We start from the raw sequence: 16,944 nt of genomic DNA on the forward strand, positions 1-16,944 counted from the left end.
CGCAAGAGTCCAGAATTGGAGGAACGCAGAGTTGTCGGAGGGTTGGACAGCTGGAGGCAGTTACAGAGATAGGGAGGGGAGAGGCCATGGTGGGATTTGAAACAAGGATGATTGTAAAGGTTAGAAACGCGGCAGCCAATTTGCGCACAGTAAGCTCCCGCAAACAGCAATAAAATTAATGACCAAATAATCTGGTTTACATTTCGTTGTTGGTTGAGAGATAGATTTTAAATTCGAGGTGTTGGTGGACTGGGAACCAATGTAGGTCAGCGAGCACAGGTGTGATTGGTGAATGGGAATTGGTGTGAGTTAGGATACGGGCAGCATAGTTCTGGATGAGCTCAAGGTTTTGGAGGGTGGAAGATGAGAGGCCGGTGGGGGAGCATTGGAACAGTCAATTCTTGAGGTATCAAAGGCATGGATGAGGATTTCAGCAGCAGATGAGCTGAAGCAGGGTTGGAGAAGACAATGTTATGGAGGTGGATGCAGGCAGTCTTGGTGATGGAGAGGATTTGTGGTCAGAAGCTCATATCAGGGTCAAATAGGACTCCAAGTTTGCAAACGGTCTGGTTCAGCCTCAAACAGTGGTCATGGAGAGGGATGAAGCACTTTGAGACATTCTGAGGTCATGAAAGGCGCTAAAAAATGCAAGTTCATTCTTTTTCCTTTATTAGTTTCTCTGTTTGCTGTTGGCCAAGATTTGGAGGAAGGGGGAGAAGAGAACGTCCCTTTAAATGTTGCATTTCAGAGTATGAAGATTGTTTCAACATTTCACGATTGCCACATCCACCAACACAGAGAGAGAGAGAGAGAGAGACTCAGGAGGTGTCATCATCAGTCACATCCGGGTGGATTTCAATAAATGATCTTGCTGCATCTGGTGGATCTTCATATCGGGCAGAGCTCAGGCGGAGAGGATGCGCTGGAGTTTGGAATTGGCGCAGGCCCTGGTCGTGCTCGTGCTGTGGGTCTGCTGCGGCTCTGGGTCCGGCTGTCCATGTTCGGATCGGATTCTGTGCGAACCCGTGACCGTGGAGCATGAGTTCGAGGTGGGTGTTCGGGGGCTGGGGTGGGTGTTTGGGGGCTGGGGGTGGGTGTTCGGGGGCCGAGGGTGGGTGTTCGTGGGCTGGGGGATGGTGTTTGTGGGCCGAGGGTGGTTGTTCGTGGGTCGTGGGTGGGTGTTCGGAACAGTCTGAGGGGTGTGGGTCAGGGTGAGGGACAGGTGGAGCTATTGGGATGGGGGTAGTGGGGCGGGGGGAATGTCCGATTATTGTTGAAATGCAAAGTGTCTCATATTATAATCCGTATGTTAAAGTGTTAATGTTGGTATAGTTACAGTTTGTATAAAATAGGACCAACCGTAGTATTGAGCAGTGCAAAGATATTTTAACAAGTGCAGCTTCCATAAAATGTGTTTTTAAATATATTTCTCCAATGTGCAGAGTCTTAAATGATGTGTGATCTAACTCCTGCAGTGTGTCTGTCTAATACCATGGTTAAGGTCACCGGTTTGTGGTTTTCACAGAATATTGAAAATCCTGGAATCTCATGTCATAAAAATGACATTTGACTTTTTCACTCATTGTAAAACTGGGACCTTGGCCACGATTAAACTGAATACAACATAACAGATCTTTAAAAAATACATTGGTTGCAAAATGACTCTGTAACTGCTGACTGTATTGATGAGGTCAGTATTTACTTCAGAGCAATGTTACTAAGTGGGCAGTGTGGCAGCAACAAGAGCACCACCAATATAACCTGCAGGCTCGATGTGTTCATTCTGCTTTTATCCCACTTCCCCCACCTTCCCACCAACAAAACATTCTTCTGACAGATGGGTGGGATAAAAGTCTCCTCTGTCTGTTGGTTCCAAGAATGAATAAACATGAATTTATGTCGCACCTCATGTCCTCAGGATGTCCCAAAGAACTTCACATGAAATGAATCACTTTTTGAAGTGTTGTCGGCAAACTCAGCGGCAATTTTTTTTTATTTGTTCATGGGATGTGGTCGTCGCTGGCAATGCCAGCATTTATTGCCCATCCCGAATTGCCCTTGAGAAGGTGGTGGTGAGCCGCCTTCTTGAACCGCTGCAGTCCGTGTGGTGAAGGTTCTCCCACAGTGCTGTTAGGTAGGGAGTTCATGATTTTGATCCAGCGACGATGAAGGAATGGCGATATAATTCCAAGTTGGGATGGTGTGTGACTTGGAGGGGAACTTGCATGTGGTGTTGTTCCCATGTGACTGCTGCCCTTGTCCTTCTAGGTGGTAGAGGTGGCGGGTTTGGGAGGTGCTGTCGAAGAAGCCTTGGAGAGTTGCGACAATGCATCCCGTGGATGGTACACACTGCAGCCACTGTGCGCCGTTGGTGAAGGGAGTGAATGTTTAGGGTGGTGGATGGGGTACCAATCAAGCGGGCTGCATTGTCCTGGATGGTGTGGAGTTCTTGAGTGTTGTTGGAGCTGCACTCATCCAGGCAAGTGGAGAGTATTCCATCACACTCCTGACTCGTGCCTTGTAGATGGTGGAAAGGTTTTGGGAGTCAGGAGGTGAGTCAATCACCACAGAATACCCAACCTCTGACTTGCTCTTGTAGCCACCGAATTTATATGGCTGGTCCAGTTCAGTTTCTGGTCAATGGTGACCCCCAGGATGTTGATGATAATGCCGTTGAATGTCAAGGGGAGGTGGTTAGACTCTCTCTTGTTGGAGGTGGTCATTGCCTGGCACTTGTCTGGCGTGAATGTTACTTGCCACTATTCAGCCCAAACCTGGATGTTGTCCAGGTCTTGCTGCATTGGGGCTCGGACTGCTTCATTATCTGAGGGGTTGAGAATGGAACTGAACACTGTGCAATATTCAGTGAACATCCCCATTTCTGACCATATGATGGAGGGAAGATCATTGATGAAGCAGCTGAAGATGGTTGGGCCTTGGTCACTGCCCTGAGGAACTCCTGCAGCAATGTCTTGGGGCTGAGATGATTGTCCTCCAACAAGCACTACCATCTTCCTTTGTGCTAGGTATGACTCTAGCCACTGGAGAGATTTCCCCCTGATTCCCATTGACTTCAATTTTACTCGGGCTCCTTGGTGCCACACTCGGTCAAATACTGCCTTGATTTCAAGGGCTGTCACTCTCACCTCACCTCTGGAATTCAGCTCTTTTGTCCATGTTTGGACCAAGGCTGTAATGAGGTCTGGAGGCGGGAACCAAACTGAGCATCGGTGAGCAGGTTAATGGTGAGTAAGTGTCGTTTGATAGCATTGTCGATGACACCTTCCATCACTTTGCTAATGATTGAGAGTAGACTGATGGGTCAGTAATTGGCCGGATTGGATTTGTCCTGCTTTTTGTGGACAGGACATACCTGGACAATTTTCCACATTGTTGGATAGATGCCAGTGTTGTAGTTGCACTGGAACAGTTTGGCTGGAGGCGTCGCGAGTCCTGGAGCACGAGTCTTCAGCACTACAGTCGGGATGTTGCCGGGGCCCATAACCTTTGATGTATGCAATGCACTCAGCTGTTTCTTGATATCACGTGGAGTGAATCGAATTGGCTGAAGACTGTCTTCTGTGATGGTGGGGATGTCAGGAGGAGGTTGAGATGGATCATCTAGTTGGCACTTTTTGCTGAAGATGGTTGCAAATTCTTCAGCCTTGTCTTTTGCACTCACGTGTTGGACTCCGCCATCATTGAAGATGGGCATGTTTACAGAGCCTCCTCCTCCCGTTAGTTGTTCAATTGTCCACCACATTTCACGACTGGGTGTGGCAAGACTGCAGAGCTTTGATCTGAACCGTTGGTTGTTGTGGAATCTCTTATCTATGTGTATAGCATGTTGCTTCCGCTGTTTAGCATGCATGTAGTCCTGTGTTGCAGCTGCACCCAGTTGGCACCTCATTTTTATGTACGCCTGGTGCTGCTCCTGACAAGCTCTTCTGCACTCCTCAATGAATCAGGGTTGATCCCCTGGCTTTTTGGTAATGGTAGAGAGTGGAATATGCCGGGCTATGAGGTTACAGATTGTGCTGGAATACAATTCTGCTGATATGTGCAGAGCAAGGTCCCACAAACAGCAAGTTGCATGAATGAACAGTTAATGTGTTTCTGCTGATGTTGGTTGAGAGATAATTGTTGGCCAGGACACCAAGAGAACTCCCTGCTCTTCAATATTGCCAGCGGTCTATTAGATCCACTAAAACATCTCATCCAAAAGACACCTCCTCCAACAATGCAGCACTCTCTCATTACTGCACAAAAGTGTCAGCTCAGATGATGCATGTTTGATAGTCTCAGTCCAACTCAAAGGGCCCAAATCACAAAACTGTGATGAACTAAACTGCAGCACTAAACAGGCAGTCTCATTTGAGAACACAGGATGGTTGGTGTGAGAAACGGAAAAATGTCACACTGGTGCAGTATGGGCTGTTTCTCTTTCTCGGGAATCATATTCTGATCTAGTCTTGCTGGTCTCATGGTAGAAATGCTTGATTTGACACCAGGTACCTTGAATGCAAAATTTTTTAAACTGTAACACTAAAGTCACTTGTAAAAAGAGTTTGTTTATTTTAAGTTGTCCTTTTGAAGTGTATTGAGCACCAACACTTGGAATGGAGTATTGGGATGTGAGCTCCTTTTCCTCATGTGGTTCAGTTCCTCTCACCTGCACTATTGTGGAAATGGAAGTTCTGAGAGGTTGTTCCTCTTTAGCATATTCTTTTTTTCTGGTGGCTGCGTTTCGATTGACATTGGTGGTAACCTGAGAATCAGTTCACCAGCCGTTCCTTACCCCGTAACCTGGGGAAATGATAATGGGCCAAATTTTGCTCTAACAGGGCATCTAACGGTGCTTGCCGTTACTTGGACCTGCCCTTGCATGTTTTTGAGTGGCAAGTTGCTGAAAGTGCGAACTGATAACGGGGCAGTGAGTGAAACAGGGCATTTGGGAGCTGAGTGAACAGGACAAGCAACAGGGTATCTCCTTAACCAATGAGAATGAAGGATTATGAAATTAACAGCGCAAGGATTGAGAAGGAAGTGCAAATTAGAGTGGGCGAATTCAATGTCAAATCAGGTACAGAAAGAGAAATAAAGAGAGGAAAAGAAAGATTGGATTAAAAGAGAGAGAAAAAAGTGAGTGAAAGGGGAAGTAAAAAAAAGTTTGAATTTTAAAATTGACATTTTTAAAATCTCCAACAGCAATTAAATCCTGAAGGAATGAGACTCCACTCTTGTAATAGTTAATTATCAGTGCCAGAGATCTTGATTGCCGATAATGAACACATTCACCGTCATTAAAAAGTTACTTAGACTGGAATGGAAAAAACGTAACTTTCCATGGCGAGTTTAGTTTGAATCTCCTGCGCAAATACATGAACTTCACGTCGTTCAATGAATTTTAAGGGTGAGCAAGATAGCGAGATGCTGTTTTCGTGAAGCTAACAGTGGAGCAGCCCAACTCGGTCAGCAACTTGTGGATGTTTGAGTTTCACTGCGTATCTGCCCCTCGCCTGAAGTTGCTGTACCATTTACACATAAATAAAACGAGCCCCATTCGCCTCACCGTTATTTTGTCAACAAAATCTGGGCCATTGATTGGGAAAATATATATTTTTAAATGGCAGTTTTCTGCCCTTCATTACTGCAATTGACTGCTTTATTTTGTACCAGGTCTTTGTCTTTGATGTTGGAGGAAAGGATTGGAAGTATTATGACTGGTCTAAGGTCACGACTATTGCAGCCTTTGGACCTTACGATCCTGAGCTTTTGTGTTATGCTCATGCGAATCAAGTTCGAGTTGTCCTGAGAGGTAAATAATTTTATCACAGAAAAAACAAATGTCCTTCTGTCTTCCAATGCAAGCTGTATTATTGAGCACCACATAAAAGGACATTCAGTGCACAGCCTTGAATTGCTATTTTTGACATTACAGTGCTGAAATTCCCCTCCAGCTCCGGTACAGCTCTCGCAAATTATTCTACATTCCATCTATAGCATATGAAAAATCTTATATCCACACACACCTCCTGTCAACAAAACCTTACTTTCTGTTCTCAAGTTTTTCACACTTTTGTTGCAACTTTTTCCATTTATAAATTCCTCTGTCCACATTTATAATGGGAACTGTCTCCGTAAACTTGATGCACTGTAATTACATCCTCCCCACCAGTGGTGGCACTGTAGCACCTCTGTTTTGCATCTTTCAGCTCAAATTGCCATTTAAATAAAAATTACAATTGATCAAAGTATTATATTAAATATCAGGACAAAATTCATGATTTCACAATGGGGACTGAGTTACATCTGAACACCCTGGTTGAATTATCCCCCACACTCCAATCCTGCTTCGTCTGAATACTACACAAGTCAGGACTCTCTTTGTCCATTGCCATGGGAGATTGACTGGTGATGTATTTTTATTCTACTTTTCACCTCCCAAACTTGCTGGATTCGTGAGCACTGAGTGGGAGTCTTCTGATCTAGGAGTAGGGGAGGGGAAGAATTCTGAGGAGGGAGATTGTGGGATCCAGCAAGGACTCAGGAGATGGTCAGGGATTGCTGGGATCTGGCAGTATTGGGGAGATCGGGGAATGGAGGGTCTAACATGTCTTGTTGGGGAGGAGGGTGGTCTAATGGAATGCGACCCAAACTGCTATTGACATCTTTGGAAGCATCAGTCCCTCACCCCTCACATGTTCCTGCAAGTTAGGTGCCCGAACCACCGCTTCCCTCATCGTCGCCCTATTCCGATCTTCTGTACTTGCCTGGAGCATTTAAGCAGAAATGCTTAGTTAAGAAAGCCGTAAAAAGCACAAACAAATCATTGGGATTCATTTCTGGAGGAAAATAATTCACAGCAGAGAAGTTATGTTAATCATGTGTCGGTCCTTGGTTAGAAAACACTGAGAGTACTGTGCACAGTTCTGGTCTCCATACTACAAAAAGATACAGAAGTACTGGAGAAAGTGCAAAAAGGATTTACAAGGATGATATCAGAACTGAGAGAGTATAACGATCAGGAAAGACTGAACAGGCTGGGGCTCTTTTCTCTAGAAAAGGGAAGACTGAGTGGTGATCTGATAGAGGTCTTTAAAATTATGAATTGGCAAGATGTAACGAGTGCCACAGGAATCAGTGTCCTAGTACATGAATCACAAAAAGTTAGTATGCAGGTACAGCAAGTGATTAGGAAGGCAAATGGAATATTGTCATTTATTGCAAGGGGAATGGAATATAAAAGTAGAGATGTTTTGCTACAGTTGTACAGGGCATTGGTGAGACCACATCTCGAATACTGTGTGCAGTTTTGGTCTTCTTATTTAAGAAAGGAAATAATTGCTTGGAGGTAGTTCAGAGAAGGTTCACTCGACTGATTCCTCAGATGAGGGGGTTATCTTTTGAGGAAAGGTTGGATAAGTTGGGCCTGCATACACTGGAATTTAGAAGAACGAGAGGTTATCTTATTGAAACATATGAGATCCTGAGGGGACTAGAAGGGTAGATGATGAGAGGAGGTTTCCCTTTGTGGGAGATACTAGAACTAGGGGCCACCAGTTTAAAAATAATGGGTCTCCCATTTAAGACGGAGGTGTGGAGGAATTTTTTCTCTCAGAGGGTCGTGAGTCTGTCGAACTCCCTTGCCAGGGAGCGGTGGAGGCAGGGTCATTGAATGTTTCTAAGGCTGAGTTAGATAGACTCCTGATTAACAAGGGAGTCAAAGGTTATAGTCGGTAGACAGGTAAGTGGGGTTGAGGTCACAATCAGATCAATCATGATCTTACCAAATAGCAGAGCAGGCTCGAGGAGCCGAATGGCCTACCCCAGCTCTCGTATGTTCATATGTTCATAATTTTCCATTTGTGGGCAAGTCGAAAACTAGACGTAATCCAAAACTATAAGATAGTCACAAATAAATCCAATAGGGAATTCAGGAAAAACTTCTTTCGTCAGTGAGTGGTAAGAATGTGGAACTTGCAACCACATGGAGTGGCTGATGCAAATGACATAGATGCATTTAAGGGGAAGCTGTAGAAGTATATGAGGGAGAAGGATATGTCCAGGCTTTGGAGACAGGCTGAGGCCTTCAAATAAAAACTGTTCACACCATCACTTGATGGCCGTCGTGTGGAACTATATAACCACAGGCCACATTATAGGCAAAATCCAATTACAAAGGTGACAGGACGGGCGTCACCAGATGTGAACACAATTAAAATAGAAAAACAAAAGATACTGTTGACAAAGAATTTTTGAACAGAAAGATGACAGGACATACTGTTTTTAATAACCTATAAATAGATAGGTGGAACTTTTATTCCCTGGCACAGCAGCAGTCTGCCACTGATGCCAGGATTTAGAATGAAGAATGCAGTTTAATGAAAGCCCGACCCAATTGTGTCCAGAGCCCAGCACACACGCTCCATTCTTCCGACTCTGGGCCGCTGAGATTTCTCCTCTTCCTCCATCAATGGCAGAACCTTCAGCTGTTACTGTCTTGAACTCCAGATTCTTCTTCTTCAACCTCTTTGTCTTGCTATTTCTCTTCCTATCTTCGAAAGCCTCATCAAAACCGACCTGTTTGACTGCGCCTTTGGTCTCTTCCCTCACGTGTCAGCATGGCTCAGCTTTAGCACTGTGTCTCTCCTCCTGGGTCAGAAGGTTTTGGGTTTACTCCAGGACTTGACACATAAGTGCAGTACTGAGGGAATGCTGCATTGCCAGAGGTGCTGTTGTAAACAATTTTACAACACCAAGTGAAAATTGGAACCAAGTCCAACGATTTTATTTGAAAATCACAAGCTTTCGGAGGCTTCCTCCTTCCTCAGGTGAATGTTTCAGAGGTGCTGTGATTCAGATGAGACCTTAAACAAGGGCTCCACCTGCCTATTCTGTTGGATGTAAAAGATCCCATTGGCACAATTCAAAGAACAGGGAGTTCTCCTGGTGTCCTGGACAACATTCATCCCTCAACCTACATCACCAAATCAGATGAACTGGCCATTTATCTAATTTCCTATTTGTGGGGCCTCTCTGGGTACAAATTAGCGACCACATCTGCTTACAAAGCAACAGTGATTATGCTTCAAAAATAATTAATTGGCGATGAAGCATTTAAGGACATCCTGAGGATGTGTCAGGCACTATGTAAATACAAATTCGAGCTAAATCTTCCTCTACTACTTCCTACTTGATGTTGGCAATTCTGTCCTGCAAAGTGTCTTGGGACACAATGTTGTGCGAATGATGCTCTATAATTGGAAGTTGTTTCTTCACCCTTCACCAGGAGTTTTTTCACTATGGAACACTGTATACAAACAACGCCGAGAAAAGTGGGTCGATAAGCAATTGCAGTTGGCAAAAAGGCAATTTATGGATGGAATCAATTTGGATGTGAACATTGCTGATAAAAAACCATCTATAGGTTATTTCAAGATCCCTCAACTGGTTTCCGAAACCATGGATGTGTTCCACCGTGAAATACCTGGGTCTCAGGTAAAGAAGCCATTTTTTTAATTAAATGGGGATAAGCAATTTACTTTCTACTGAATCATAAAGGAAGATTGATATTTTTCTGGATAAGTGAATTGAAATCATGATTTTTCGCTGCTGTTTATCAGTGCATCATCTTGTTACAAAGCTGCTTTGACCATTGCTGAGGTTAGAAATTTTAGATTGAATCAGTTTGAACTGGATATACAGCAAACTTGATGCTGCATCACTTGTAGCCCAGAATGATACAAGTGACTTGAGTTCCAGCTTCCATGGATGGCATAGTTCGAACTGTAATTTTCACATAGGTTCTCAGAAGGTTCCAGCACAGTAGGAGGCCGTTCGGCCCAGCGTGCCTGTGTTGGCTCTTTGAAAGAGCTATCCAATTAATCCCACTCCCCTGTTCTTTCCCCATAGCCCTGGAATTTTTTCCCCTTCAAGTATTTATCCAATTCCCTTTTGAAAGTTACTGTTGAATCTGCTTCCACCACCCTTTCTGGTTTTATATTCCAGATCATAACAACTCTCTGTGTAAAAAAAATTCTCCTCATCTCCCCTCTCATTCTTTTGCCAATCTCCTGAAAGCTGTGTCCTCTGGCTATCAACCCTCCTGCCACTGGGAACATTTTCTCCTTATTTACTCCGTCAAAACACTTCTTCAAAGGAAGAAATGTTTGTCTTAATGTCAAGCCCTATAACATCCTTCAGAAATGTCCCACAGTTTATATCTAATGAGTTACTTTGAAATAAAGGGACCATTAAGTAGGCAAAAAAGGAAATCACTCGCTGCATTTTTATTGGGTAAAGTTTGAAGCAGACTTTTACTGCTGAGAAGTTTGCACATAACGGACTTTGCTAACTCAGATTACAGTGATTTAATTCTTGACCTTCGGCTCCCGAATGCCTTCTTGTTCAGGCAGTGACTACATGAGCCATGCAAATCCTGGTTCGTGCTGAGTTATCTGATTTCAGCTGGGATGTTGGAGGGCACAATTTACCCCGAGTGCCACTGGGTCGGGGAAGGTCAAATGAACCATCTGATCATTATCTGGAAACCTCCCACTGGAAGTGTGACCGTGCAGATGGCCACCAATTGGGTTAGTCCCCCCACCCATGTTAAAATAGCCTGCCAGCACTCAATGTCTGGCCTCGCGTAAAAGAACTTTGGCCACTTTGACTCGGTATTGGAGTGTGGCTGGCCCTTTTGGGACTACAATTTGGTTACAACTTAATGCCTTTTGGAGAGGAGGAGAGAAAATTGATGGAAAATTGGAGGAAGAAGGTGAGTGAGCAGTGGGGAATTGAACCTGATTAATATTTGATAACCAAGGATCCTATTAATTCTAACTCACTATTTGCCCCAACTTTATCCTGTTCCTTTTTATACAGTCATGAACACTGTCGAACTCCTAACCTGTTAAATTCACAGTTCCCATGGACCATGTGCGAGTGCATATAAAAACCATATAACTACTAGTGATATCCAACATAAGGTATGAGATGAAACTAACTTCTTCTTGTTACTCTTTGGCCCTTAGGTCACATTTAACGTGCCTTGGTCTCCAGACTGCATTGATGGCCGATGCTATGACTTTTTGAGAATTGCAAATTGCTGTGACTTTTTATTTGTGATGTCCTATGATATGCAGAGTCAAATGTGGGACAATTGCTTTGCAAAGGCAAATGCTCCCTATTACCAGACTTTATCAGGTATGTACAATAAGACCATCTGGTTCAGGGTCTACCTGCCCGATATCAATGTGAATCGAAGACCCTCATTATTATTTTCCCCATTTAGGTTACTCCGCTTATATCAATCTGGGAATTGATTCCAGAAAGCTCGTGTTGGGAGTTCCATGGTATGGTTATGACTATCCTTGCACACAGTTTTTTGAGGTAAGGTTTTGTCATTATCTGGCTTTCAGTAATCCAAATTATTTAGAATAGACTATTGTAAACCATTACAAAAGAGCCAGAGGTGATCTGGGGAAACATTTTTTTTATGCAGCGAGTTGTTATGATCTGGAATGCACTGCCTGAAAGGGTGGTGGAAGCAGATTTAATATTCACTTTCAAAAGGGAATTGGATAAATACTTGAGGGGAAAAATTTACAGGGCGATGGGGAAAGAGCAGAGGAATGGGACTAATTGGATAGTTCTTGTGACGAGCCAGCACAGGCATGATGGGCTGAATGACCTCCTCCCTTGCTGTACTTACTATGATACTATGATGTTATGATTGTCTTGTTGCTGTGCAAAATATCCCATTGATTCACTGTTCTGGATAAATTATTTGTTTGCAGTGCTTGCTCTCTGGGCTTACCTTATCTGTGCTATTTAACATTTTATTCCACTGAGGCCTTCCCTTAACTGCATTCTTCTCGGCTGTAAATCTTAAGCTTCTCTAATCTTTTCTCAAAGCTCATCCTTTTAACACAAGGGATCATAAGAACATAGGAACAGGAGGAGGCCATTCAGCCTCTCAAGCTGTTCCATCATTCAATTAGATCATGTCTGATCTGTATCTTCATTCCATCTACACACCTTGGTTCCATAACCCTTAATACCCTTCCCTAACAAAAATCTATCAATTTCAGTTTTGAAGTTTTCAATTGACCGAGCCTCAACAGCTTTTTGGGGGAGAGAATTCCAGATTTCCACGGCCCTTTTCGTGAAGAAGTGCTTCCTGACATCACCCCTGAACAGCCTTGCTCTAATTTTAAGCTGATGTCCCCTTGTTCTGGACTCTCCCACCAGAGGAAATACTTTCTCTCTATCTACCCTTTCAACTGCTTTGATCATCTCAAACACATCAATTACATCACTCCGTAATCTTCTATATTCAGTCTTGTTGCTGTCTATTTGAAATTACAACCTTGTCCTTGTCTATAAATGTACTATTTAATTTTATATATTTCAGTGAGAGACCCTCCTGTCTAAATTGTAAAACTTATTTTTCTCCAATTGTTCCTCTTTACACTTTGAGATCAGTCATGTTGTTACTGCATTTTTGAAGTTACCAAAGTAACTATATTTTCATCCTTTTGTATTTTCAGACTGGTAGGTGTGTATTGGAAAAGATTCCTTTCCGAGGTGCCCCTTGCAGTAATGCAGCTGGACGTCAGGTCCCATACAAAGAGATCGTACAGCATGTGCACAAATCAATTACTGGCAGATATTGGGATGATGAGCAGAAAGTCCCGTCTTATATCTACATGGTAAGACTATCAATCAAAACACAATGGAGAGTTGTGCATTGTCCATTCTTTGCAGAATGCAAACCTTGCAGTATTTCATGATTCAATATTCCCTGTGTACAGGATTCAGCACAGTTCAGGATGTACAGTTTATACAGTAGAAAATGTGTGTAGTTGGAGAATAGCCAAGAAAATGGGAGTTGACAGACAAAGCACCAAACCCAGTTCCGTTTGTTAAGACATTGTGTATGACCAGTTGCAAAAAATGAGATGAGCTGTGGTCTTTTCAAATCGATCACTTTGCACAACCCATATTGACCCTCCTGTGAAAATTAGCGATTGTTTGGTTTGTGAAATGTGTGCCCCTGTCTCCCATTTGATGATCAATTTAGCACAAAAGATTGACGGTAGCGTGCCCTGTACATAAGAAAACTGCACAGTAGCAAATACCACACACTCTCGACCTACTGCGTTCTAATGTCCTTCAGGGAAGGAAACCTGCCGTCCTTACCCGGTCTGGCCTATATGTGACTCCAGACCCACAGCAATGTGGTTGATTCTTAATTGCCCTCTGAAATGGCCTCGCAAACCACTCAGTTGTAAAATCCAGATACGAAAAGTCATAATAAGAATAAAACCGGATGGACCACCCGGCATCGGACCACTAGGCACCGGACACGACAACGGCAAACCAAGCCCAGTCGACCCTGCAAAGTCCTCCTCACTCACATCTGGGGACTTGTGCCAAAATTGGGAGCGCTGTCCCACAGACTAGTCAAGCAACAGCCTGACACAGCCATACGCACATATCTTTCAACCAACTTCCCAGACTCTTCCATCACCATCCCTGGGTATGTCCTGTCTTCATCAATGACCTTCCCTCCATCATAAGGTCAGAAATGGGGATGTTCGCTGATGATTGCACAGTGTTCAGTTCCATTCGCAACTCCTCAAATAATGAAGCAGTCTGATCCCGCACGCAGCAAGACCTGGACAACATCCAGGCTTGGGCTCATAAGTGGCAAGTAACATTCGCGCCAGATAAGTGACAGGCAATGCCCATCTCCAACAAGAGAGGGTCCAACCACCTCCCCTTGACATTCAACGGCATTACCATCACCAAATCCCCCACCATCAACATCCTGGGGGTCACCATTGACCAGAAACTTAACTGGACCAACCATATAAATACTGTGGCTACGAGAGCAGGTCAGAGGCTTGGTATTCTGTGGCGAGTGACTCACCTCCTGACTCTCCAAAGCCTTTCCACCATCTACAAGGCACAAGTCAGGAGTGTGATGGAATACTCTCCACTTGCTTGGATGAGTGCAGCTCCAACAACACTCAGGAAGCTCGACACCATCCAAGATAAAGCAGCCGCTTGATTGGTTCCACCACCCTAAACATTCACTCCCTTCACCACCGGCGCACTATCCACAGGATGCACTGCAGCCACTCGCCAAGGCTTCTTCGACAGCACCTCCCATACCCGCGACCTCTACCATCTAGAAGGACAAGAGCAGCAGGCACATGGAAACAACACCACCTGTATGTTCCCTTCCAAGTCACATACCATCCCGACTTGGAAATATATCGCCGTTCCTTCATCGTCGCTGGGTCAAAATCCTGGAACTCCCTTCCTAACAACACTGTGGGAGAACCGTCACCACACGGACTGCAGCAGTTCAAGAAGGCGGCTCACCACCACCTTCTCAAGGGCAATGAGGGATGGGCAATAAATGCCGGCCTCGCCAGCGACGCCCACATCCCATGAACGAATATAAAAAAATACCTAGTCACATGTCTAATTGACGTTGGCCAAGTTTGCTGAGATACTTGATGCACTGCAGTCAAATGCTGTGATGCTTGAGCTTTCAGCAGTAACATTGAAATCATGTTTTCCACCTTTCGATTGCAATATTTTGTTACTTTGAGCAATTTGAAAAGATTATTTTGAAATCATAGAATGTTCCACATTGAGTTAAATCAGACCTTGGATAATTCGATTTATTTTTTTAAATCATTTTCTCTGGAGGCCCATGCTAACTCTGACTTGCAAGTCATCTATCTCTTTCTATTTCCCCCAAATCATTTTTTTCCCAATCAAACACCATAATCTTTTGACTTGTTGCATCCGAATTGACATCTGGGCTGTTCAAGTGGATTTTTCTAAGTTGCTGTACTGAGGGAGTGCTGCACTGTCGGAGGTGCCGTCCTTCAGATGACACGTTAAACTGAGGTCCCGCCTGTGCTTTCAATGTGTGCCTTATGTTCATATGTTGCACAGCATCCAGATGAGTTAATTGGTTTGGGTGTTAAAAAAGATAGACTTGGAGCTGCTCCTGCTCCGTTCCCGTTACTTGTGTGGACGTGCAGCGGAAAACCGCGTTTGTGCACGGAAATGGAGTTTCTGCCGACGGTCAGGGGACGGAGTGGGAGAAGCCCTGAGGAAATTGCCGGCCGTTGCCGTAAGTCCCTAATTTTTGAGTTTGTTTTGCTCATTTGTCATTGTGCATTTTCTCATCGTACATTTCAGTCCATTCTGTCTTCTGCTGATGAAGATTTTCAGCATAGTGTCTCGAACTGAGCATTGACCCAAACCCCTCACTCCTATCTGTGTAACTCTTCATTTTTTTATGGCAGGTTAATAATACATTTCATGAGGTCTGGTATGACGATCCACAGAGCATTTCAATTAAGTCAGCGATCATGAAGAAATTGAGACTCCGTGGCATAGGCATGTGGAATGGAAATATGCTGAACTACAGTGATGATCATTTCATAGTAAAGCAAACTGAAGACATGTGGAATGCTCTTTGCCCTTTGTGAGGAAAACGGCGACGTTGAACCATCTCATCTTAACAGAATGTAATCATTTAATTTTGCAAGTAAACTCAGCAAAAAGTGAGCTCGCTTCCAACATTAGAAATTAAAGATAACGCAGATCTAGGGAACAGATTTAACATTTTGTCGAGCTAACGAATTTCTATTCAATGAAAAGAAAATGTACGAATACAATTTGTACTCCAAGATCTGGTCACTTCAGGCATCTCAAGTTGTTTACAAAATGCATCAAATCTGTATTGACTTTCATAATGCTTAATGATAGTGCAGGTTAAAACATCTCGCCGCTAATTATTTACAATTCAGGAAACAAGTCAGCTTTCCCGTTGGGTAATAATCCAATTCTGATATGCACACGCGTGTTGTCTGTTTTATGCACATCTTAATTCTTGACAATGATTTTGATGATTTTATTTTGCTTGGTTATCATTTTGAACCTCGATAACTTTAATTTTCAACTTTCCTCCATTAAGGGGGGGTGAACGGACCAGATAATAGTATCCTGTGTACTGCTAGTATTTTTATTTAATTGTAATATTACAAGACAATGTAACCATTTGAATTTTATTCCACCTGAGTGCTTTACAATTGTCTATTCTTGAAAAGCAATTTAAATTTTTACGGGAACACGTATTTCACAAAATAAAATGTGATGTTTCCAAAGTAAGTGTTTTAGTTGTGTTGCTCCAGGAAAGTTGGGATTGTGTAAATATAAAACAATTGTGGTTACGGTTAAAAAAATTCCCCTCAAGTCTAATCTTGGCACATATATTTAGTAGTCCTTAGTTAATCACTTGCCCTCCCCGTTGCCAACATGTGAAACTCAGTGTTGGGGGGAGGGAGGTCTGTGTCTCATTTTATCTTTATTTACTTTGTAATATTACCAGCAAGAATTGTCCTGGTCTTTATTCCTGACACAGTTTTCTTCTTTCACAATATTGTTTGACGAACTCTGTGCGTGAGATTATGGTTTAACCATCTCATCGATGAAAATGATAAGACAAAGAAGGCAATAAAATTGGTGCTGTCATTAAATAATACGTAAGTAAGACCATACTTGATCTTTAATATCTTTAACTGATTTCTCGAGGTAAAGTGATCGTTTCGTCGAACAGGAAGCAAAGTTGTCAGAATGGGGGACGGCGAATCAGTCCACTGATCTAATCTTTCCATGTTAGCAGACTGGAGCCCGCTGGCAATTGTACCAATGGGCACAGGAACCAGTTTAGAGCAGGCACTGAATTGGCAATGCAGAGAGCTGTCAGGGAGATCACACTGCTCATTAGGACCCGTGAGCATCATTAAAGCTGAAAGAGCTGGATACATTACTTCATCTTATCAAGTTAATCATGGGCTGGGTGAGAAAAGGACACTTTCTTTTTTTCTTTTCCCTTTTTTTCTTGAG

The 16,944-nt window shown here is 43.4% G+C and overlaps 1 protein-coding gene across 1 annotated transcript; it reads left to right on the forward strand.

The window, feature by feature from the left end:
- The first annotated feature begins 917 nt into the window (after positions 1-917).
- On the forward strand, positions 918-15,529 carry LOC137325636 (di-N-acetylchitobiase-like). The gene is made up of 7 exons (XM_067990902.1): positions 918-1,049; positions 5,680-5,818; positions 9,293-9,501; positions 11,037-11,208; positions 11,297-11,394; positions 12,555-12,716; positions 15,339-15,529. Exons 1-7 carry the CDS (start codon positions 918-920, stop codon positions 15,522-15,524), a joined length of 1,098 nt encoding a protein of 365 aa, XP_067847003.1. The 3' UTR covers positions 15,525-15,529.
- Positions 15,530-16,944: the final 1,415 nt, after the last annotated feature.

The sequence above is a fragment of the Heptranchias perlo genome, chromosome 9 (assembly GCF_035084215.1).
Source record: "Heptranchias perlo isolate sHepPer1 chromosome 9, sHepPer1.hap1, whole genome shotgun sequence".
Taxonomy (NCBI): Eukaryota; Metazoa; Chordata; class Chondrichthyes; order Hexanchiformes; family Hexanchidae; genus Heptranchias; species Heptranchias perlo.